General features: G+C 41.6%; 1 protein-coding gene across 2 annotated transcripts in view; it reads right to left on the bottom strand.

Annotated features, from left to right (window-relative positions):
• LOC122938612 (solute carrier family 22 member 13-like) overlaps window positions 1–25,716 on the bottom strand; it is a 65,184-nt gene that overhangs the window by 26,634 nt on the left and 12,834 nt on the right. For both annotated transcript variants that reach the window (XM_044294252.1, XM_044294253.1), the window contains exons 3-6: window positions 15,604–15,758; window positions 10,747–10,915; window positions 3,137–3,257; window positions 2,537–2,631 (exon numbers count right to left, since the gene is read on the bottom strand). In XM_044294252.1, coding sequence (XP_044150187.1) covers window positions 2,537–2,631; window positions 3,137–3,257; window positions 10,747–10,915; window positions 15,604–15,758 — 540 coding nt within the window. The remainder of the gene's footprint in view (window positions 1–2,536; window positions 2,632–3,136; window positions 3,258–10,746; window positions 10,916–15,603; window positions 15,759–25,716) is intronic.

The following is a 25,716-nucleotide window of genomic DNA, read 5'->3' as shown; positions in this document are numbered from 1 at the left end:
ATATTGGGTTTATGTACATTATCTGAGGCTGTAATTTCCATATTCTTTTCTTTCTGTTACTCCTCTTCTTGAGGTGAAATCCTGTCTTATGCATCCCTTTCCTGTTTGCCAGATATGCATCACAGATCCAGAGACAGGATTTTATTTGATATCTATCAGATAACTTCTCAAAGTACATTCAATAAATTACCTAAAAGCATATCCGTTGTATCTCACTCACTGGAATTCTACATGCAATTGCTAGGGGAAGGAGTATAGCAAGTTCACTATCTTCTATTGCTTGTACAAGAGATTGTCACTCACACTCATCAGAGGCTTTTATCACGTACATCAGTGGCAAATAAGTGTATAAGGCCATATCAGCATGTATTTATCAAATACTTGTCCTATCAAACTAATCTAATCAGTTTCTATGAGGAGGCAAGTTCTAGACTGGAAAAGGGTGAGTCATTGGATGTAATCTCTTGATTTCCCCAAAGCATTTAATACTGTGCCACATAAAATGTTAGTACAGTACATAAAATGAGAATGCTTGGACTGGGGGAAAATTGGTGTGTGTGGGTAACTGGCTCAGTGATAGAAACCAGGGTGGTTATTAATGGTACGTACTCAAATTGGGTCACTGTCACAAGTGAGGTATTTCAGAGAGCAGTAATGGACTCAGTAATCTTCAATATATTCATTAAATATCTTGCTGAAGAGTTGCACAGTACAATATTTTTTTTACAGATATTAACTGTGTAAGGTAATGAACAAAAACGAGGACTGTACTGTATATTACTACAGCTGGTTCTGGGCTGGTTGAAAGCTTGGGCAGAAAAGTTGCAAATGGGTAGGGAGAATACATATCACCAGTACATACCAAATGGTAAAAAACTGGGTAAGACTGGCATGGAATAGTACTTGGGAATTTTAGTTGACAGTAACCTTAACTGTAGTAATCAGTCAGGCAGCTGCTGCCAAGGCTAACAAGATCATGGGGCGTACTATGTTCTTGTACTATGTTCTTGACATGGGTGTAGATGCACATGATAGTTCTACCACTTTACAAAGAAAGACATATCAAAGTTTGAACAGATTCAAGGGTAGGAAACAAATTTTTAGTTTAGAAAAAAGACGTCTGAAGGGAGATCTGATAACTATGTATTAATGCAGAGGTGCTTTAAAGTTTGTAAGCCTTTTACATTTCTATATTTATACATAAAATTGACCTAAAACTATATCAGATTTTCATACAAGTCTTAGAGGAAGATAAAGATAAACAAATCAAACGTGTGTAAATATTAGAGTTGGTCATTTATTTATTGAGGACAATGATCCTATTTAACATGCTAGTGAGCAGTGATGGCCAGTTCACATTGTTCGCCCGCAAAGTTATACGGGCTGCCATCTTTTTTCACAAGTCCGGCAAGGCACAGGTAAGCCGTTACCTGTGCGTGAGCCGGTCTGAAAACAAGTGCGATCAGCGGGAGCAGGCAGTTCTTAGAACAGCCACCGGGGGCCTTCATTGGGCTGTTCTCGGAACTGTCTGCTCTCGATGACCGCATTTGTTTTCAGACCGGCTCGCCGCACAGGGACAGGTAAGGGCTTCCCTGTGCCTCGCCGGACTTGTGAAAAAAGATGGCAGCCCACCTATGTTTGCGGGCGAACAATGCGAACTGGCCATCACTGCTTGTGAGTGGCAAAAGTATGTGAACCTTTAGAATTATCTGATAATTTAAAAGTGAAATAAAAGTTAGGTGTTTTCAATTAATGGGATGACCATTAGGTGTGAGTGGGTGACATGCTGCCACAATGTGGGTATTCCTGCAGTAATCACATATATATGATAATTAAATTGAAAGCACCCAGCAAAACAAAAATTAAATTGCGACCACGTGGAAACAGAAAATACATAAATGGAAAATTGAGTAGTATAGCAAACAAATTTTTTTAAAAAGACATATTAGGTATCGCTGCATCCGTAATGATCTGCACTAGATTGCTTCCTAAGAAACTGTTAATCACCAAATTAGTTACAATTTGCACTAACACTACTAAGGAAGTTAATTTTATCGAAGCCTGCCAGCTAGACATCTATACTTCACCTGACGTGGCCTCTAAAGCCACTGAAAGGCCGACAGTAGACATATGCACATCACACTTCTGGCCCAGTGGAGACCAGAGACAGGAGCCACAGCACTGGAACTGGGATCCTTTGACAAGGACAGTATCCTTTTTTCTTTGTATATCATGTCCAGCCCCCTGAGAATTTTTGTCTCAGGCAACCCCTTCAAAGTAATTGAACTTTAGAGAGGAATAACTATAAAAATGTTATCCATGTTTATGCAGTACAGTACCCAAAGCAAAATTATTAACCATTAACAGTATTTGCAGGATCTAATAGGTTTCTATGTGTACAATTCTTCTCCATGCCCAAGAAATAAAAAAGCTCTGAATGGAAATACTCAAGTCTGAGACAAGATGTTATTATCTGTACTGTACATTCTCCTGAGTACAAGGGAGACATTATTAGGTTTCTTGTCGTAGAACTTACCACACAAAGCTCATGACAAGAGTTACTTTTCTTAAATATGGAATCCTGAACAGATCAAGCATAGTTCCAGATTTACTCTGCTTTTCTTCTTGTAACTGAGAAAGAAATGTCAAAATTAGAATTTTGCAATATAACCCCTGTGGGTCTAGTGCAGGAATGCTCAACCTGCGGCCCTCCAGCTGTTGTAAAACTACAGCTCCCACCATGGCTTGCTGTAGACTGATATTGCTTGCTGGGAGTTGTAGTTTTGCAACAGCTAGAGGGCCGCAGGTTGGGCATCCCTGGTCTAGTGAATGCTGCGACTGTGCATTACAAGCAGGGACTCACAGCAGCAGGCATTAGTGCTGATTCTTTTGATGTGAAGTGGACTACAAATCCCATGAGCACTTTTTCTTCTTCCTTGTAGACAATAGCAGGGGGACCAGTGGGAAAGGCTAAGGAAGGAAGGTGAACAGCAGCAATCTTAGAGACTGCATCATGGCCAGAAGATAGAGAGATTGGGAGATCCACAGACAGAAGTGACACATTTGTCCAAGGACTTTTGAGCTATCCTCTGCAATAGAATATTCTACCTAGACTGTAGACAGGGAGATTTGCTACCTGTAGCAGTAATTCCTCTGGTATAGTCCGTCCATTAAAATGTGCTGCTTTTTGAAGAAGATTTTTTGCTTCCTCATATTTGCCTTTAATTAAAAGCCATCGTGGTGATTCTGGAAGAACCCTGTAGGATTACACATATGAAAACAATAAGTCTATATTTCATGCAGATCTCCAGTTATTGCCATAAAACTGTAAAGTATGGACTCTTGGGAAGAGGCTGGTGTGATCAGGACCCCAAAACCACAATTACAGTTACCAGTCAAGCGCAGATACTTTTAACTTTCACAACAGTTTCTCATCTCCAACTATGTAAAGATTATTGGTAATGGTGGCTTACCCTACTTGTTGGCTCTCACCTAGATCCGTAATGCCCTGTCACAACCGCAGTGTTTTCTGGATGTATGCCTAGTTATTTGCTTATGGAGATCCAATATCATATCGTACTTGTGGAGAGGGCCCTCTCTTGAACTCATCAAACTTTTTAAGACTGACAAAGAGCAGTTTTGCACTGCCATATGGGACACACATGATCAATCCTGCTAACTCTTGTTAAGTGCATTGATTTGTGGCTGCCACTGGGCTATGCCCCATCCTGATTTTACACCAAGTAAGTTAGTTCTGTGCCCCACAATATCACTAGTGTGTGTGGAGTTCCCACCGCATTATCACATAGACTAACAGCACTTTTTTTTGTAGGAAGCGGGACCTGGATCACAACTCCCTGCTACCATTGTGCATCGAACTGATTGAACCAGCGGTAGCCACCCCCAATTTAGACAAGATTGGAACATGATTTAAAATATTATACTAAAAAGCAGTAATCATATATTCCATTACAAATGAAATGCCCATGGATTGGTAACACTAGTCTTCCCACCTCTGGGCTGAAACACGCATCATATTATATCATTGCAAACAATGTATTGGGGAAGAGTTCCACCATCTTATAAAACTTAATTTGAGGATATGCAGGTTAATTATAAAAAAATTATTTTACCTAATTTCACTCACATACTGCAATAAAACAGGTAATGCATTGCATTTAATGTAAAGTATCGGGAGCTACATACAGTACATAGGAGAGGGAAGGAAAGGGCAGTGACTGTGCACTTGTGCAACAAAAAAGTCCTAATGGATCCAGAGAGTAAAATCAATGATTCTTTATTTCTTCATTTGTTCATCCATAAGACAGGTCTTCTTCATGGATACTTTATACTATGAATCCATGAAGACCTGTCTTATGGTTGAAACGCATTGATTTTATGCAGAAGCATTACTTGTTTATACATTTTTTTAAATGAAGAAATAAAGAATCATTGATCTTACTCGCTGGATCGGCGTGAACACAGTCCGGAACCATGCAGAGCAGGTCAGAGCACCTCTACCACTTGAGAGCTTTGTTCTATCTACAAGGTACTGTGCACTTGTACCCAGCCTGGGCCCCTGTGTCACTATTAGTGTTGATCGAGCACCAAAGCGCTCGGGTGCTCTGGTGCTCGAGTAGAGCACTTTGCGATGCTCGGATGTTCTACAGAGCACCCAAACACAATGGAAGTCAATGGAAGAAACCGAGCATTAAACCAGGCACCCCCTGCTCTAAAGAGGGGAGGGTACCGGGTCCCACTGAGGTCTATGCAGAAGGGAATCACAGACCACAGTGAGGGAATCCCCCAGTGTGAGTCTTTGGCTTAGGAGTCACTGCTCTGACTCTATATATAGCTATGTCCATATATAGAGTCAGTGCTTGGGGACACCCAGTGTATTTAAATCTAATTTAGCCAAAAGTATGATTAGTATATTGTTTTTCTTTTCTTTTTTGTAATTCCACATTTATTTTGTGCCATACATTTTTTACAATTACTAAAAAAATATAAAATATATTAATTTAATTTAGCCTCTAGTTTTTTGTAAATTTAAAATGTATGGCACAAAATAAATATGTAATAACAAATATATATATATATATATATATATATATATATATATATATATATATTCATACTTCTGATATATATGAATGCATAATATGTGGGAAACTACTATTGATGTTTTTAGCCATAATTTCTTTACATAAATCATAATAAATTATATATTCTAAATATATAATAATATATGTAAATATATTATGGCTAAAAACATATATATATATATTTAAACAGAAGTTTGCCGCCCTTCGACATTAGAGGCAAGGACTTTAACCACTCAGCTATAAAGCTGAATGATAAACTATGTCAGAAAAACCTCATAGTAGTTTGTCATGTAGTAAGTATTCCTATATAGCAGAAGTATAATGTCATATTTCAGTGCAGATTAACATGCAGCTGTATAGTGTAGTGGTCAAAGTTCTTGCCTCTGATGTAGAAGATTGTTGCGAGTTCAAATCCTGGCAGAAACATCTCAGAAATAGAGATTAAATGTATACATTTTATATATTTCTTTGTAATTGTAAAAAGTGTATGGCACAAAATAAATGTGTAATTACTATAAAAAATAAGAATAATATATATATATATAGATAGATAGATAAAATCATACTTCTGATATATCTGAATGCATAATATGTGGGAAACTACTACTGATGTTTTTAGCCATAATATATTTAAAATATATTATAATATATTATAAATATTAGGGGTGGGGCGACATATCCGTCGAATCCACGAATCTCTCGAATCTTGCTGGATTAGAAGGATTCGTGGACTCGAATCCCGACCTCATTTACAAAATTCGAATCCGATGAATCCCGGGCATAGTCATCTGTATCGTTGTCCTCAGGACAGCGATACAGATGCATTGCCTGTGCTGCAGGAGGAGAGGGAGATGAGTGTCTGCTGGGACTCAAACCCACGACCTTCTGTATCAGTGGCAAAGCATTTACCCGCACAGCTAAAAGAGCTGCATAGCCACTGCCTGAAAAAATATGAGACTTCTACTGTAGACTCTGTTAGCTGTTATAGCCAGTGTACATCTATACACATGTCAGCTGCCCCAACACACTCAGCTCTGCTATATCTCTATATGAAAACTGCCCCAGCACACTCAGCCCTGCTATATCTCTATTTATGATATCTGCCCCAGCACACCCAGCTCTGCTACATCTATACACATCACAGCTGCCCCAGCACACTCAGCTCTGCTATATCTCTATATATATATGACAGTTGCCCCAGCACACTCAGCTCTGCTACATCTATACACATGACAGCTGCCCCAGCACACTCAGCCCTGCTATATCTTTATTAAATATATAGCAAAGCTAAGTGTGCTGGGGCAGCTGTCATGTGTATTGATGTAGCAGAGCTGGGTGTGCTGGGGCAACTGTTATGTGTATAGATATAGTAGTGCTGAGTGTGCTGGGGCAGCTGTCATATAGAGATATAGCAGAGATGAGTGTGCTGGGCAGCTGTCATGTGTATGGATGTACACTGGCTATCAAAGCTATGACAGAGTCTATAGTAGAAGTCTCATATTTTTTCAGGTAGTGGCTATGCAGCTTTTGTAGCTGTGTGGTTAGGTGCCTTTCCTTTAATGCAGAAGGTCCTGGGTTCGAGTCCCAGCAGAAACTTTTCTGAAATGCACAAACACTGACTCCATATATGGACATACAGCGCGGGACAGAGGCCTGCATCGCATCGCTGACATGGAGGTAAGTGCTTTTTTTTTTTAAATACTGGACTGTTACTGCTACCTGGGGGGAGCAGGAGGCACTTGATACTGGCACATGGGGAGATGGCACTATGATACTGGCACATTGGGGGGAGACGGCACTATGATACTGGCACATTGGGGGGAGACGGCACTATGATACTGGCACATTGGGGGGGAGGTGGAACTATGATGCTGGCACATGGGGGGTTTGGCACTATGATACTGGCACATGGGGTTGGGGGGTTTCAGGAAGGAGAGAGGCACTTGATAGTGGCACATTGAGAAGGGGGAGATGGCACTATGATACAGGTACATGGGGGGGGTGGCACTATGATACTGGAACATGGGGGGGTGAGAAGGAGAGAGTCACTTGATACTGGCACATTGGGAGGGGGGAGATGGCACTATGATACTGGTACATTAGGGGAGATGGCACTATGATACTGGTACATTGGGGGGGAGATGGCACTATGATACTGGTACATTGGGGGGGAGATGGCACTTGATACTGGCACATGGGGGGGTTTGGCACTATGATACTGGCACATGGGGGGTGGGAAGGAGAGAGGCACTTGATACTGGCACATTGGGGGGGAGATGGCACTATGATACTGGCACATAGGGAGGGGAGGAGAGAGGCACTTAATACTGGCACATTGAGGGGGAGATAGCACTATGATACTGGCACATGGGGAGGTGGGTGGGAAGGAGAGAGGCACTTGATATTGGCACATTGGGGGGGAGATGGCACTATGATACTGGCACATGGGGAGGTGGGTGGGAAGAAGAGAGGCACTTGATACTGGTACATTGGGGGGAGATGGCACTATGATACTGGTACATTGGGGGGAGATAGCACTATGATACTAGCACATGGGAGAGAGGAGAGAGGCACTTGATGCTGGCACATGGGGGTTGGCACTATCATACTGGCACATGGGGGGTGGGAAGGAGAGAGGCCCTTGATACTGGCACTTTGGGGGGTGAGGTGGCACTATGATACTGGGACATGGTGGGAGGCACTTGATACTGGCACATAGGGGCGTTTGGCACTTGATACTGGCACATGGGGGCATCTATGGGTCACTTACTGGCACATTATTGGGGGCATTATGGGGGTCCCTTTTTACTGGCACATTATTGGGGGACACTATGGGGGGCTCTGTGTGGTACTATTATTATCAGGGGGTTTATCTGTGTCTGCAGTATTGTATTGGGGATCACAGCAGCACAGTATTGTGGTAGGATGATTTGTCCAAAAGATGCGAGAATGGTGGAAAAGTAGTAAACTAAGATTTTTTTTTTTGTCAAAACTATTTCTGAAAGCTTCTGCCAGTATTTGAACTCACAACCTTCTACATTAGAGCCAAAAACCTTAACCACTACGCTATACAGCTACAGTTTAACCTGTTGTGAAATATGAAATGATAATTCTGCTGTATAGGAATACTTACTACATGACAAACTACTATGAAGTTTGAAGAGACAGAAGGATTTGAGCAGGTCTACATTGACAAAAGATCTGTGGTTAGTCCTCCACGATGTCTGGAACAACATCCCTGCCAAGTTCCTTCAAAAACTGTATGCAAGTGTACCTAATTGACACTATTTAGAAGACAAAGGCTGGTCACACCAAATATTGATTTGATTTAGATTTCTCTTTTGTTCATTCACTTAGCTTTTCTTAATTGAGATAAATAATCCATTAACACTTCTATTTTGAAAAGCATTGTAACCTTGAAGCATTTTTCCACACATTTGCCTAAAACATTTGCACACTACTTTAATACACATGATTCAAACAAAATTGAAAAACTTTTATTATGCTTTTATAGTTCATATTATTTAGTATAATGGTCACAAAATTTAGAACCTGCTTTTTCTCATTTAGAAAGAAATTTTTCTGTCCTAAATTTCTAACTTAGTATTAGGCCTCTTTCACATGGTCAGTATTTTTGCATCAGTATTTGTAAGGCTACTTTGACATTAGCGTTTTCAATTCCGCTATTGAGATCCGTCATAGGATCTCAATAGCGGAAGAAAACACTTCAGTTTTGTCCCCATTCATTGTCAGTAGGGACAAATCTGAACTGAACAAAACGGAATGTAACAAAATACATTCCGTTCCGTTTGGTTGCGGATGTGGTGGTGGTGTGTGGTGCGTCCTGACACACAATGCAAGTCAATGGGGACAGATCCGCTTTCTCTGACACAATAGAAAACGGATCCGTCCTCCGTTGACTTTCAAGTGTTCATGATGGATCCGTCATGGCTATAGAAGACATAATACACCCAGATCCATTCATGACGGATGCATGCAGTTGTATTATTGTAACGGAAGCGTTTTTGCAGATTCACGACGGATCCGCAAAAAACGCTAATGTGCAAGTAGTCTAAGCCAAAACCAGGAGTGGGTCCAAAACATAGAAGAGGCAAAATTATTTCTATTATACCTTTTCTTTGTAGGCTCCACTTCTGGTTTTGGCTTACAAATACGGTACTGATCAAATACTGATACAAAATACCGACTATGTGGAATAGACTGTATGCAAACATTTGAATGTTTTGGCTATCCATTTATAATTTTATCTAAATTCTCAATACAATCCATTATCACACAGCAGTATCAACTATAGGCTCTGCTGGTGATATACCGTATTTTTCGCCGTATAAGACGCACTTTTTCTTCCCCCAAAATGGGGGGAAAATGCCCCTGCGTCTTATACGGCGAATGCAGTCAGTTTTACATCGCTGGCAGCGATGTAAAGCGAGCGGGGACTCGGGGAGGGACTGGGAGGAGGAGCTGGGGCCGGCAATAGCGGCGGGGCGGTGCAGTCACTGTACTAAAGGCCCGCCCCGCCACTCCGGTGTACTAATAAAATATGTCATATTAAATTAATGGTTATTAAATATGCCCCTTTATGCCTAATAGTACCTTAAATCCTAAGCGCATCCGTACAATGCAGGCCGGGTGGGCGGCAGCGTAACTCCCTGATGTCACGTGCCTGCGCCGCCTACTTTATGAATGAAGCAGGCGGCGCAGGCAAGTGACGTCAGTGAGTGACACGCCGCGCCGGCTGCCCGGCCTGCCGGCATTGTACTGAAACGCTTAGGATTTAAGGTACTATTAGGAATAAAGAGGCATATTTAATAACTATTAATTGAATAAGACCTATTATATTAGTATACTGGAGCGGCGGGGGATCTGTGGATGGCACAGTTATGGGCTGGGAGGGTCTGTGGATGACACATGTATAACAGTGCCATCCACAGATCCCCCCCTGTAACAGTGCCAGCCACAGATCCCCCTGTAACAGTGCAAGCCACAGATCCCCCCATAACAGTGTCCGTCATCCACAGTTCCCCCATAACAGTGTCCGTCATCCACAGTTCCCCCATAACAGTTTCCGTCATCCACAGATCCCCCCATAACAGTGTCCGTCATCCACAGATCCCCCATAACAGTGTCCGTCATCCACAGATCCCCCATAACAGTGTCAGTCATCCACAGATCCCCCCATAACAGTGTCAGTCATCCACAGTTCCCCCCATAACAGTGTCCGTCATCCACAGATCCCCCCATAACAGTGTCCGTCATCCACAGATCCCCCCATAACAGTGTCCGTCATCCACAGATCCCCCCATAACAGTGTCCGTCATCCACAGATCCCCAGTAATAGTGCCATCCACAGACCACCTAGTTCCAAACCCACCAAACCCACAGCACACCTTTTGGTTAAAAATATTTTTTTTCTTATTTTCCTCCCCAAAAACCTAGGTGCGTCTTATACGCCGGTGCGTCTTATACGGCGAAAAATACGGTATAAATCTGATATTCGAAGCACAATAATATATTATTACATTTTATATTATATATTATATTATCACTTCCTGATCACAAGTAGAAAAATCTGAACATTCTCAATTTCCACCTCATGCTATGTCATGTTACCTTTCCTTACCAAATATAGAAGAATAATAAGCCCGTGGGTGCAGAGCCAGCAATTTGTAGCCACCTCCAGTTCCTAATGCCATAACTAAGCCCGGCCAGAACCATCAGTCCCACTGCAAAGCAGACATGGCCGGTGATAGTGGCGTATGCACGATGAGAAGATCCCACCCACTCAGCAACTGTAAAATAAAAGTCGCATAATGTTTCTTTGAAAACTGATAAAAAAAGTCACTGAAATTGTATTTTTAGATCTTTTTGTACAGATCTTATGATTAATTAAATAATAAATATAATAATAAAATATATAATATACAGTGGTGCTTGAAAGTTTTTGAACCTTTAAGATTTAAAACGTTCTATATTTCTCTATAAATAGACCTAAAACTACATCAGATTTTCACACAAGTCCTAACAGTAGATAAAGATAATCAAATTAAACAAATTAGTTAAAATATTAAGGCTGTATCACACCTGCCGATTTTTCAGCAGATGATTGCTAACAAGCACTCGTATGAACGTTTGTTAACGATCATCTGGATATGTAATACTTCAGCCGATTGCACGATGAATGAGCAAACACTCGGTCATCGGGCAATTGGGATTTTTAAGCAGGCTTGAAAGTTATAGTTTGTCGGTGGCAGATCGTGCTGTCTAATAACGTTCTGCTGCCGGTAAACCACTAAACTGCATGCGGACGAGCAATGGCATAGAGATTGCTCCTCCCCATGCTGCGGAGGAGATCTCTGCAGGCAATTGCCGGGAGGGGAGCGTTTCCTCAGTCGCTTACTCAATCAGCCTGTGTAATACAGGCTTTAAGTTTATTCTTTTATTTATTGAGAAAAATTATTCAATATCACATGTCTTTGCTGCAAAGGTATGTGAACCTTTGCTTTTAGTATCTGTTGTGACGCCTTTTTCATCAATAACAGCAAATAAGCATTTATGATAATTGTTGATTAGTCCTGCACATATTTTTAGTCCATTCCACTGTAAAACAACTTCAACTCTGTTATGTTGGTAGGTTTTCTCCCTTGAACTGCTAACTTCAGGTTCTTCCGCAACATTTGTATTGGATTAAGGTCTCCTAGATTCAGTCTCTTGAGATTCAGATCACTGACAGGTATCCTGTCCTTTTTCTTTAGAATTTTGCTGTCATAGTTTAGAATTCATTCTTCCATCAAAACAAGCCCAAACCATGATCATATTTTACAGATGGGATTAGGTTTATGTGCTAGAATGCAGTGTTTTCCTTTCTCCAAACATAAGGCTTCTCATTTAAATCAAACAGTTCTATTTTGATCTTATGGATCCCAAAAACATTGTTCTACCAGCCTTCTGGCTTATCCAGGAAATGTTTAGTAAACTACAGACGGGCAGTAATTTTCTTTTTGGAGATCAGTGGCTTTCTCCTTGCAATCCTGCCATTGTAGTTCAATGTCTTTTTCATGATTGATTTCTGAACATTAATGTTAGCTAATGTTACCATGGGTTTCTTTGTGACCATGTGAACTATTACATGGCATGATCTTTGTTGGTTGACCACTCCTGGGGAGGGCAATGATGGTCTTCAATTTCCTCCATTTGCACACAGCTAAATGTTGATTGGTGGAGTCCAAACTCTTTAGAGATGGTTTTGTAACTTTTTCCAGCCTTATGAGCATCAACAATTCTTCTGAGGTCCTCAAAAATCTCCTTGTTTGTGCAATAATACACTTGATATTGTGAAGGTCAGACTTTGATGGATCTCTGTTCTTTAAATAAAAGAGGTCGCCCAACTCACAGCTGATTGTCATCCCATTGATTGAAAACACCTGACTCTAATTCCACCATTAAATTATGGGCTAATCTTAGATGTACACATTCTTTTGCCACAGACAGACATGTAATATTGGATCATTTTCCTCATACAAATAAATGACCAACTCGAATGTTTCTGACACATTTGTTTGATTTGGTTTTATCTACTTTTAGGACTTGTATGAAAATCTGATGTAGTTTTAGTCAACCTTTTGCAGAAATATATATAAGTTTCAAGCACCAATATAATTCTCATTTATGAGATGGTTATTGTCATTATATAATTCACACTGTGATCTTCCAGCTTTCATGTGTTTTTCAATCAAAATTACCTCTCATGAATATTTATTAGGGGCTCCGCCCTACTAAAGTACATATTTAGAATAAATTGCCCTGTTGTGTGACCTCACTTTCCCCTCTGAGCAAAAGTTAATATAATTTGTCAAGCTTTTAGTCTCCTGTACAGACACTTGCAGTACCCCAGAATAGGATACTTGCAAAGTTGTTTTTTGTTACATAATGCTCTGATGTATTCCAGTAACTCAGTATTCGGCTGTATGGATCAGTTAGGGTTAACAATCCTGACTCTGCCTTTGTAGAAAGCTATGTGATGTACTTAGTTCACTCCAGTGTTAGCTGAGGAAGTGAGAAGAGCAACATGTTCTCACTCCTTGGAACTTTGCATCAAGAAAGCCATCTCTCCTCTACAAGGAAGAATTTGCAAGACTGAGCATTAGACTCATTTACTGCTCACTAAAATTTACTTCTTAGCTCAGAATAAGCAGAGATTTAGATGACTAAATTGACTATTTACTGAATATTTTCCAATAAAACTATATATCAATCTGCTCAGCTTCTTCTGCTCTATAACAACTGCCTGCAGAATGGACTACATTTTCATGGTGACAGGTTCCCTTTTAACAAGCAAGCTTTAGGTTGTTTATGATAGGCAAATTAGATTGTGAGCCCCAGTATGGTCATGAACTAAGGGACTTTTTGCACAGGTGGAGGATTGGGTCAGTTACAAGGGAAGAATGTTTGTATGAATGCTTGTTCCCAACAACTGCCTTGTGTAATGGTGCCCTTGACCATCTATTTATATGGCCCTTAAAATCATCATTTGTGGGCAGCGCATTATCCTGTGTGAACCAAGGTCTGCTGCCAACTAACAATGTATCCGTATGAAAACAAACAATGGCAGTAGCAATCATGGGGGTTGCATCGAAACGAGCCGGCAATGATCATTCATTCACAATCATTGCCCTAAGTATTTGCCTAACATGGTGGATACATTCACAATGTCCATCAGTGTGGAACATAGATAAGGTAACATATAGTTGCAAGAAAAAGTATGTGAACCATTCGGAATGATATGGATCTCTGCACAAATTGGTCATAAAATGTGATCTGATCTTTATCTTAGTCGCAACAATAGACAATCACAGTCTGTTTAAACTAATAACACACAAAGAATTAAATGTTACCATGTTTTTATTGAACACACCATGTAAACATTCACAGTGCAGGTGGGAAAAGTATGTGAACCCTTGGATTTAATAACTGGCTGAACCTCCTTTGGCAGCAATAACTTCAACCAAGAGTTTCCTGTAGTTGCAGATCAGACATGCACAACGGTCAGGAGTAATTCTTGACCATTCCTCTTTACAGAACTGCTTCAGTTCAGCAATAGTCTTGGGATGTCTGGTGTGAATCGCTTTCTTGAGGTCATGCCACAGAATCTCAATCGGGTTGAGGTCAGGACTCTGACTGGGCCACTCCAGAAGGAGTATTTTGTTCCGTTTAAGCCATTCTGTTGTTGATTTACTTCAATGCTTTGGGTCGTTGTCCTGTTGCAACATCCATCTTCTGTTGAGCTTCAGCTGGTGGACAGATGGCCTTAAGTTCTCCTGCAAAATGTCTTGATAAACTTGGGAATTCATTTTTCCTTCAATGATAGCAATCCGTCCAGGCCCTGATGCAGCAAAGCAGCCCTAAACCATGATGCCCCCACCACCATACTTCACAGTTGGGATGAGGTTTTCATGTTGCTGGGCTGTGCCTCTTTTTCTCCATACATAGTGTTGTGTGTTTCTTCCAAACAACTCAACTTTGGTTTCATCTGTCCACAGAATATTTTGCCAGTACTGCTGTGGACATCCAGGTGCTCTTGTGCAAACTGTAAACGTGCAGCAATGTTTTTTTTGGACAGCAGTGGCTTCCTCTGTGGTATCCTCCCATGAAATCCATTATTGTTTAGTGTTTTATGTATCGTAGATTCGCTAACAGGGATGTTAGCATATGCCAGAGACTTTTGTAAGTTTTTAGCTGACGCTCGAGGATTATTCTTCACCTCATTGAGCAGTCTGCACTGTGCTCTTGCAGTCATCTTTACAGGACGGCCACTCCTAGGGAGAGTAGCAGCAGTGCTAAACTTTCCCCATTTATAGACAATTTGTCTTACCGTGGACTGATGAACAGCAAGGCTTTTGAAGATACTTTTATAATACTTTCCTGCTTTATGCAAGTCAACAATTCTTAATCGTAGGTCTTCTGAGAGCTCTTTTGTGCGAGGCATCATTCACATCAGGCAATGCTTCTTGTGAAAAGCAAACCCAGAACTAGTGTGTGTTTTTTTTTTTAGGGCAGGGCAGGTGTAACCAACACCTCCAATCTCATCTCATTGATTGGACTCCAGTTGGCTGACACCTCACTCTAATTAGCTCTTGGAGATGTCATTAGTCTAGGGGTTCACATAATTATTCCACCTGCAATGTGAATGTTTACATGGTGTGTTCACTAAAAACATGGTAACATTTAATTCTTTGTGTTATTAGTTTAAGCAGACTGTGATTGTCTATTGTTGTGACTTAGATGAAGATCAGATCACATTTTATGATCAATTTGTGCAGAAATCCATATAATTCCAAAGGGTTCACATACTTTTTTTTGCAACTGGAAGTAGGATTAGGTGAGCAAACTAGACAACTCTGTTGCATTGAAACCTTTTTAAAAATTTCATTGGTCAGATAAACATAAAACATCAGAAAATAATAATGGAAAGTATTTTTACCTAATACAAGATTGTTAATCAGGACCCCTGACATAGCCATTCCCACCACACATCTCAACGCTATGTAGACGTAAAATTCTGTGACAAATGCTGCTCCGATGCCAAATGAGAACATCAGTAACATGGAGATTAATATAACAGGACGCCTCCCAATCCTTTAAAACACAGCGATAAACATACATAAAATGTTAATTGTACTTTTCTATTGTCATACAAAGAGGTTAGTATCATATTTTGCCAAAGATGTGATACTAAGCAGTCAAGGTGAGTTATAGCATATGACTAGGTCTAGGGGATTCTACACTTTGTAATCTGATTAATGTTAACGTTGGTTAACTTTTATTCATATTTTTATGTTCTCTTGGGGTGTATATTGATCCTAGTTCAAAACTATCTTATAAAAATTAGACATCCTTTTGAAAGGAAAGTGCTAACAGTGAAGGTGCTGGTGTGGTTTTGTTGTTTGGGATATTTTATATTCTTCATATTATGTTTTCCATCAGTATATTACAATTCAGGGCCAGATCCCTGTAGTAGATAATAGTAGATAATATAATATCTTCACTCTGAAAAAACAATATCATTTCGGTTATACCTTTTATAAAAAAAACCCTTGCAATATCTTGCATTCCTCTGTTATTGCTCCTGAAAATGTATAAATCAATAATGTCCCTACAAAGATTGTTGGCCCTGATAAGAAAGTGTCAAACTAACTATGGACAGGCCCCTTTGACAAGGGGAATTATAACATATAATTGGTAATCTGTACCAGTGTCGGACTGGGGTACCAAGGGCCCACCAGTAAAATTTATTTTGGGGGTCCACCGTACAGATACACTCAAATATAATAAATAATCTGCCACATTTTTTATATGGACATAGGCTGGTTGAGGTGATGTACATTGAATATATGTAGGCAGTGCAGTAAGTCTACTGTGTCATGTGCAGGTGGTGGGAGACTAGGGGCCCACCTTGTTCAGGCGCCCACCGGGGAATTCCCCTGTACCCCTGTGGGCCAGTCCGAGCCTGATTTGTACACACATTGCCAAGAGGAATAAATGAACAATAGCAGAAATGTACAAGATGCTCTAGAATTGCTATTTCAGCAAAAAATGCCAGCCCTTAGGGCTCATTCAGACGGCCATAGTGTTTTGCAGTCTGCAAATGGTGGATCCACAAAAAACGGATACCGGTAGTATGAGTTCCACATTTTGTGGACCGCACATGAAAGGCACTATGATATAAATGAATTGCGGACAAGAATACGACATGCTCTATCTTTCTTGTAGGGCCGCGAAACAGAACTACGGGTGCAGACCGTACATACTTGACTAATCCAGTACTCCTAGGATTAAGTGCACCTGTTAAAGATGTGTGAATTTTATTCTATATTTTGTGTCTCTAGGACTATAATGAGTTAACTTTTTCTTCTTCAAGTGCCTCCCACCCCCCTCTTTGTTTCAAGACTGGAGAAGAGAGGGGGGGCAAAGAGCTGTGCTGTGGGAAGGGTCTGTTTTCTCATCTTTGTACAGGTGTCCCAAGGGAGGTGTATAGATTGTGGAGAAATGCATAAGCTAATCATATGACTTGATGATATATACATATTATTCACTGCCTATAGAGAAGCACCTCCTTGAAGTGTCACATATGACGTATGCAGTATTATTGTTAGAAAAGACGCCATTACAAAATGGCGGACACTTAGATGTTTACATTAGTTCACATTCCAAAGTGATACACAGTGCACAGATGTTAGGATGTTATCTCTGTTTCTATTATCTCTGCTTCCTTTTGAGCCAATGAAATAATGCCTGGGCCTCAGAAAGTACTGCCCTCTTCTGAAGATACATATACCGCTTACTTTCTGTAATAAATTAGAGATTGCTTTGACTAGCTTCTGTGTCAGTGTCCAGTCTCTCAACCACGCGTGGATATTAACCCCCTGGGGGTACATTGATTTGGAGCACCAGAGTGCATCTCAAATGCTCTAATTTAGGGCTACTTTAACAAATGGCACCCCAGATGGGACCCCAAGGCGAAGGGAGCATCAACAGCCGACACACAAGAGGCCCCAGGACTTGACGAACGGCAGAGAGGAGATGGCCGGCTTTAATTGAACGGTAAGAATACTCTTACCCGCCTTTCTGCCATTTAGTTCATCACTTCATGTTGGCTTAGTCTGCTGTGAGGTGGTAACCATGTAAGTATAGTAGTCGGCTAATATGCTGAAAGCCTCTGGTCCATAGAACCATAATCTGAATTGATAGATCACTCTGGTGTGTATATGTGTTTATGTGTGTTAGTATGGTCCGAGGAGTGAATTGAGCATGGACAGTAAGACCACAGACAAAGGGAGGGGACAGTAACCTCCTGGTTTGTAAGGGGGCGCTGTAGCACCAAGGTGTGGAACAAAGTAAACTCCGGCTGACCTAGCTAGGAAGACGCGTGGAGCCGTATGATTCTTAGAAAGGGAAGACTGCGGAGATATTCTCCACTTGACCTGACCCCCAGGAAGACGCGTGGAGACGTATGACCCTTAGAAAGGGAAGACTGCGGAGATATTCTCCACCTGACCTGACCCCCAGGAAGATGCGTGCAGAGCCCGTCTGACCCCTAGGGAGGGGAAGACGTGCAGGGAGTCCCAGCTGACTAGTCAGACGTGATAGTCAGATTTGAGCCAACCAGAGGGGAGGGTGAATCCTTTGTCTGTGGAGGAAAGGGTTAAAGGTGCCTCTTTACTCCTCTGTTTTGTGTGTGTCAGTCTGAAATACTGCTGTTGAAATGGGTCAGTCCCAGTATTATGAAGAAGGAGAAAATACAGCCCCTAGCTAGTAGCGAGGGAAGAGGGAGATTATAGATGTGATATTAATGGAGAATTGAAAAGTTAAAATGTGAAAAAGAATGTTACAGAGCAGTGTCAGGATGTTAATTGATGGCACTAGCAAGAAAGAAAGTGCCCCAGTGTCTGCAATCAGAAAGGCGCTTGTGTTAAATGTTCCAAAATTAACTGGTTAAGTTTTGTTACCCTAATAATATGTGTGTGTTTAAATAGGGAAATAGGGAAGACCCATAGCCTGGTCAGTTAATGGATAAGTATTGTATCTAGTGTGAGCTACAGAGATTCACTTTCTCCTGCCTTCACACAGAAACATTCCTGAGATAAGAGAAACGGGCAAAGGAAGAGGGGGGAGGGAATCATACAGAGTAAGTGATGTGTAATATATTATACAAGACGAAGAATTGTTCAATAATTTTCTTTCTTCTTTCCCAAGTAGTGTAATGTGGGAATCCAGCTTTTAACAAAATTACTGTAGTATTATAACATGTACAGTTGCAAGAAAAAGTATGTGAACCCTTTGGAATGATATGGATTTCTGCACAAATTGGTCATAAAATGTGATCTGATCTTTATCTAAGTCACAAGAATAGACAATTACAGTCTGCTTAAACTAATAACACACAAATAATTAAATGTTACCATGTTTCTATTGAACACGCCATGTAAACATTCACAGTGTAGGTGGAAAAAGTATGTGAACCCTTGGATTTAATAACTGGTTGAACCTCCTTTGGCAGCAATAACTTCCACCAAACATTTCCTGTAGTTGCAGATCAGACGTGCACAACGGTCAGGAGTAATTCTTAACCATTCCTCTTTACAGAACTGTTTCAGTTCAGCAATATTCTTGGGATGTCTTGTGTGAATTGCTTTCTTGAGGTCATGCCACAGCATCTCAATCGGGTTGAGGTCAGGACTCTGACTAGGCCATCCAGAAGGCGTATTTTCTTCTGTTTAAGCCATTCTGTTGTCGATTTACTTCTATGCTTTGGGTCGTTGTCCTGTCCTTTCTGTTGAGCTTCAGCTGGTGGACAAATGGCCTTAAGTTCTCCTGCAAAATGTCTTGATAAAATTGGAAATTCCTTTTTCCTTTGATGATAGCAATCCGTCCAGGCCCTGACACAGCAAAGCAGCCCCAAACCTTGATGCCCCCACCACCATACTTCACAGTTGGGATGAGGTTTTGATGATGGTGTGCTGTTCCTCTTTGTCTCCACACATAATGTTGTGTGTTTCTTCCAAACAACTCAACTTTGGTTTCATTTGTCCACAGAATATTTTGCCAGTACTGCTGTGGAACATCCAGGTGCTCTTGTGCAAACTGTAAACGTGCAGCAAGGTTTTTTTTGGACAGCAGTGGCTTCCTCTGTGGTATCCTCCCATGAAATCCATTATTGTTTAGTGTTTTACATATCATAGATTCGCTAACAGGGATGTTAGCATATGCCAGAGACTTGTGTAAGTCTTTAGCTGACACTCTAGGATTCTTCTTCACCTCATTGGGCAGTCTGCGCTGTGCTCTTGCAGTCATCTTTACAGGACGGTGTTAAAAACACCCTAAATTAGGGCATTTTAGATACACTCTGGTGTTCCAGATCAATGTACCCCCCCCAGGGGTTAATATCCACGCGTGGCTGAGAGACTGGACACTGACACAGAAGTTGGTCAAAGCAATCTCTAACTTTATTACATGGACTAAGCGTTTATGAATCTTCAGAAGAGGGCAGTCCTCTCTGAGGCTAAAACATTGTTTCATTGGTCAAAAAGGAAAAAGTGATAAGAGAAACAGAGATAACACTTCAACATCTGCGCAGTGAGTACCACTTTGGAATGTGAACTAATGTAAACATCTGGTTACCATCGCCATTTTGTAATGGAGTTTATTCTAACAAGAATACTGCCTACGTCATATGTGACACTTTAAAGAGGTGCTTCTCTATAGGCAGTGAATAATATATACATATCATCAAGCCATATGATTGGCTTACGCATTCCACCTGTTCATGCATAAGGCAATGCCTGACACTCTATGGAACACATGTAAAAGATGAGAAATCAGACACTTCCCACAGCACAGCTCTTTGCCCCCCTCTCTCTCCTTTCCAGTCTTGAAACAAAGAGGGGGGTGGGTGGGCACTTGGAAGTAGAAAAAGTTAACTCATTACAATCCTAGATTTACAAAATATAGAATAAAATTCACCCATCTTTAACAGTCCCCCCTTGAATTTCATTCTCTCCCTAAACCTAAACATCTGTCCCAATGCTCCGCCTCCTCTTCACCAGCTTCCACGACAAGCTATACCTAGCGAACAGCCTCCCGTGACACTGGATTTGAGCAAGGGGAAGTCAGATGATCTTTCCCTAACTGGCGTTGACATTATATGGGGGGACTAGAGGTCACCAGTGCTCCTGATTTTCTGGATCGAAGTTTTCATACAATTTTCCATATTCTTTTGAGTCATGATCAACAGTCACACAAGGGAAAACCAGTCTCAACACTTCCTTGAAATCAATCCAATTATGCTTTTCTTTGAGCTTCACTGTGCTTGTGGTCAACAACACTCGGAATGGACTATCAAACCAGGGTTTTGGGACTTTTCTAACGTGTCTTTTCCTACCACCTAATCTCCAGACACAAGTGGGTGGGTTCCTGGTATTTTATCAAAACCTGGAAGTGAAGCAAAAACTCGAAAATGTACTTTAGTCAAATGCTTATACCATACTGATCACATAATCTGTCAGACAACCATGTTGCATCTGGAGCTGCTGTGGGAATTAAAATCCTATTCTAGGGGCTGACCCAAAAAGGACCTTATAGGGACAAAGGCCTGTCTCACGGTTAGGCGTATACCTTACTAAAAGAGGGCTACCAGCAGGTACTCTATTAAGACTTTAAATCTTTAACTTAGTGTCCCGTTCAGTTCCTTTTCCCTACTCTACTGCTGCTTTGTGGATGGTACCAAGCATGTAAGGCCTGTCCTACACCCAAAACCTTCGTCATCTCCTGCATCACTTCACCTGTGAAGTGAACACCTGTGTCACTTTCAATGATCTAAGGTACCCCATACTTGCACACAACTTCAGCCATAATCTTCTTTACTTCTTTGGGTACGGTTTTGGCCATCCTGAAAACAAGTCATCACATATCAATACATACTCATACATGCCCACCTTGGATATTTGAAGGTAGTCTGCAAACGTTGAAACAGATACAAAAAGCAAGACGTGTTTCTTGGGTACCTTAACCACCTTGCCCATGTTGTTCTGGGCACAAACCATTTATCCTTAAGTATGTCTGACTGTTACAGTGCTGAACCCTGGTGCGTACCATATGCTACGTACTAAATCACACATAGCAGTTTTTGTCTGGTGCATCACTCCATGGGTTGCCTGTGCCATCGTGGAGTAGAGGGACCTGGGAAGGTAAAGTTGCCCTTCTTATTTGTCGTCCCCCCTTTTTCATCCACCAGTCCCTTTCCTCATTCCCCAGGGTTCTGTAAGGTCTTAAGAACTTTCGGGAGACAGGAGGAGTTATTTCAGGGACCTGAACTGTGGCCACTTAAGACAGGGGTCTGCTTAGGTAATTTGGCAGCCATCTTTGCCGCCTGATCTGCCGTGGCTTTCCCCTTTGCCTCCTCTGCATCTGTTTACAGTGGCCTTTCGTTGCCATCACCCCTCATGTTAGTGACACGAGGGCTTCCATCAGAGACCTCACTGCTTCCCCATTTTCGATGGGTTTACCTGAAGCGATTAAGGAGTCTCTGGCTTTCCATATGGGCCCATAGTCATGGGCTATCCCAAAGCACACCTGGAATCAGTGTAAATGGTGGCTGTTTTCTCATCTGCATATCTGCAAGCCATCTTCAGAGTCTTTTAGCTCCACTTCTGAGCAGACAAGTGTGGTAGTTCACGTTTAATCACCACTGCCCAACCTGTGTAGTACCTGCCATACCTCGATCCATCCACAAAGAGCACATGATCTAGATTACCTAATGACTGATTTACCAAATCCCACTACCTCTTGTGACATCATCTGCAAACAGTCAGGAGCCTCTTCCTTTGAATCTGAAAGAAAAGTTTAAAGTGCGGTGCCCTAACTCTTCCCTCCCCCCTTGGTCCAGAGGCAACAGGGTGGCTGGGTCCAAAGTATTACACCTTTGGAGAGCAACATTGAGGCAACAAAATGGAACAATAATGGGCAACAAAACAATCATTTGGATTGTACGTTCATGAGGATAGATGTAATATCAGCATCACTTTGTGGTTCAGAACTATCTCAGAGCTTTCATCAAGCATAGCTAGTACAACTACTACAGCTCTGATGCAGAAAGGGGCACCTCTGGCCACAGGATCAAGTCTGACTGAATATTATACTATGGGGCGTTATTGCTGGCCATGCAGTTGGGTGAGGACAGCTGAGTCATGGCCACTCACTTCATTAACAATACAATCTAAATGTAATAATATGATAGGCCCAGTGTGGGGGAGCACAAAATTGCCAGTTCTAGGCACAAAAAACATCTACCACCTCATCTGTGAGGCGGTAGGGACTAAAGGACAAATCAATCACAGTGGAGTGAGTAGGGGTAATGGGAACCTGAGCCGACAAGGTGTGTGTGTGCATTGGGCACGATGTGGGTGTTAGAAACTGTGGCTTCATTAACGGCATGTAGGTCATGTACCATCCAATGGTGAGTGGTTTGCTTTTCTCAGCTTCTGGGAGTACTGATACAAACATGGACCAGAGAATTTTATCACTAATGGCCAACAAACAAAGTTCTTGGTCGTGGAGGGCACCTGTAAGCTTCACAGTGCCGTCCTCCTGATGTGAGATACCAGCATGTACTTTTGCAAACAAATCTGCACCTAGGAGACAACAAGGGGCGTTACCAATGACCAGCAAACGGGCAAGCGCATCTTGGTTAGGGGCAAATCTAATATGGATGGTTTCTGTTGAAAAAAAAGTGAGCGTACTACTTTCCCATCCACTTCTACCCAAAGGCTGGTGTCCTTGGAGAGTAAATCAGGGGAGGCCATGTTTGCTGTGCACAACTGTCTTGGCTGCTCCAGTATCAATCAAAAGTGAGGGATATCCTTGGGCCAGACTGAATCTGCTAAAAATGTTTAAAGATAGAGCAGATACTGGATTTCCTGTTTCTTAATCTTGATCTAACTCCCCCCCCCTCACCTGTCTGTGTTCCCCTTATGACAAAAAACATGGGTGTCTGTGGGGACGGACAGTGATCCGGGCATGGTCAACATAGAATACAATCCTCTCGTGTGGTATGGACGAGGAGTACCACACACAGCACAACACTCTCTCTTCTGGGATCTGGGTCCCACAGACTCTGCAGGCCCACCATAGGGTGGCAGACTTACTTTTACCTCACTTCAATGAGGCGTTTGACATCAGGGCTGAAGCAATGCCAAAGGAACACTACCTATGGTCGGCACCACTGAACCCCCCAATGCTGCTTGATGTTACTCTGCATTTTGGCTTACAGAAGTATCCAACTTTTCCTATCGCAGAATTAATAGACTGGAAAACAAAACAGGACTTCTCATCTTCCATGGGAGTGTCTTATAACTAGGGGATGGGCACAAGGGCTGTCGTTGTCTGTAACGTCCACCCCTATCCTCCTCCCTCCGCTCTGAGTCATCTAAGTCCACCCCCTTCAGTCGGACGCTATGGTTCTCCTTTTGTCCATCAGTAATGTGGCAGCTGCCCATCAGAACAGAGCTCTGATGTTTAGCACAACACTTAACGTAACTTCAAACATTGAAACAAACAGATCGGACAATACAGACATGAACACACAAAGGGCCCATAAGAAACTTTTCATTGACTTCAATTTAAAAATAAAATAAATAAATAAATAAAAATGTACAGCTTGATCAATGCTGTTGGCACCAATAAAAACCCAAAAACTTCCAAGAAAAATAAAATAAAATCCTCAATGCGCATATTATTAAAAAAACAAAACAAATATCGTACTCCATACGCATTCATATACATTTTCATGTACTAATTTTCACAAACGGCTCATAACCACGCCCTCATACATAAAAACTGAATTGCATTCACAACTCTGCTGAAAACCTCCACCAGTCTTCACACATATTCGCCTCAATCACAACTCAAAGCCAGACCCATTCACATTCCACTGAATCATTTGTCTTCCAACCCACATTGTTTCATCCCAAAACTTGCAGCACAGACAAACACAGCTTTCCTAGAAACAGATAGCCACACCACACCCAGAATTGCTGATGGTCTGTCGCTGTAAGAGAATATACATGTTATCATACAGTCATTTTGTTAAAAGCTGGATTCCCACAGTACACTGCTTGGGAAAGAAGAAAGAAGAAAGAAAATTATTGAACAATTCTTTGTCTTGTATAATATATTACACATCACTGACTCTGCATCATTCCCTCATTCCCTCCCACCTTTTTCCTTAGTCTGATCCTCTTATCTCAGGAATGTTTCTGTTAAGGTGGGGGTAGTGAGTCTCTGTAGCTCACACTGGATACAACACCTATCCGTTAACTGACCATCTTTTACTGCTGTAATCTCTAGGATATTCCCTAGTTAAACACACACATTTTATTAGGGTAACAAAACTTAACCGGTTCGTTTCGGAACATTTAACACAAGCGCCGTTCTGATTGCAGACACTGGGGCACTTTCTTTCTTTCTTGTTAATGCCATCAATTAACATCCTGACAACTCCCCCCTCAAAATCACGGGAGTTCTGATGCCCACAGTCTGTAAGCTCTAACTTCACAGATTCTTACAGATCTTCATCCCTGTTGCCAGGGGCGACCTCTGTCCGAGTCTACACTTTCTCTAACATTCTTTTTCACATTTTAACTTTCAATTCTTCCCTCACTACTAGCTAGGGGCTGTATTTTCTCCTTCATAATGCTGGGACTGACCGATATCAAAACAACAGTATTTCAGACTGACACACACACAAAACAGAGGAGTGATCAGCACCTTTAGCCCTTTCTTCCGCAGACAAAGGATTCACCCCCCCCTCTGGTTGGCTCAAATCTGACTATCACGTCTGACTAGTCAGCCGGGACTCCCCGCACGTCTTCCCCAAAACCAGGGGTCAGGCGGGCTCCGTCGCATCTTCCTGGGGTCAGGTCAGGTAGAGAATATCACCGCAGTCTTTCCCTTGATCAAAAGGTCATGAGAGGTTCTACCATCTTCCTAAGGTCAGGTCAGGTAGTCTCCGCAGTCTTCCATCAGATCAAGAGATCATACG

Source organism: Bufo gargarizans, chromosome 5 (assembly GCF_014858855.1).
Source record: "Bufo gargarizans isolate SCDJY-AF-19 chromosome 5, ASM1485885v1, whole genome shotgun sequence".
Taxonomy (NCBI): Eukaryota; Metazoa; Chordata; class Amphibia; order Anura; family Bufonidae; genus Bufo; species Bufo gargarizans.
Note: the sequence above shows the minus strand (reverse complement) of the source record. Positions and strands in the feature narration are given on the sequence as shown.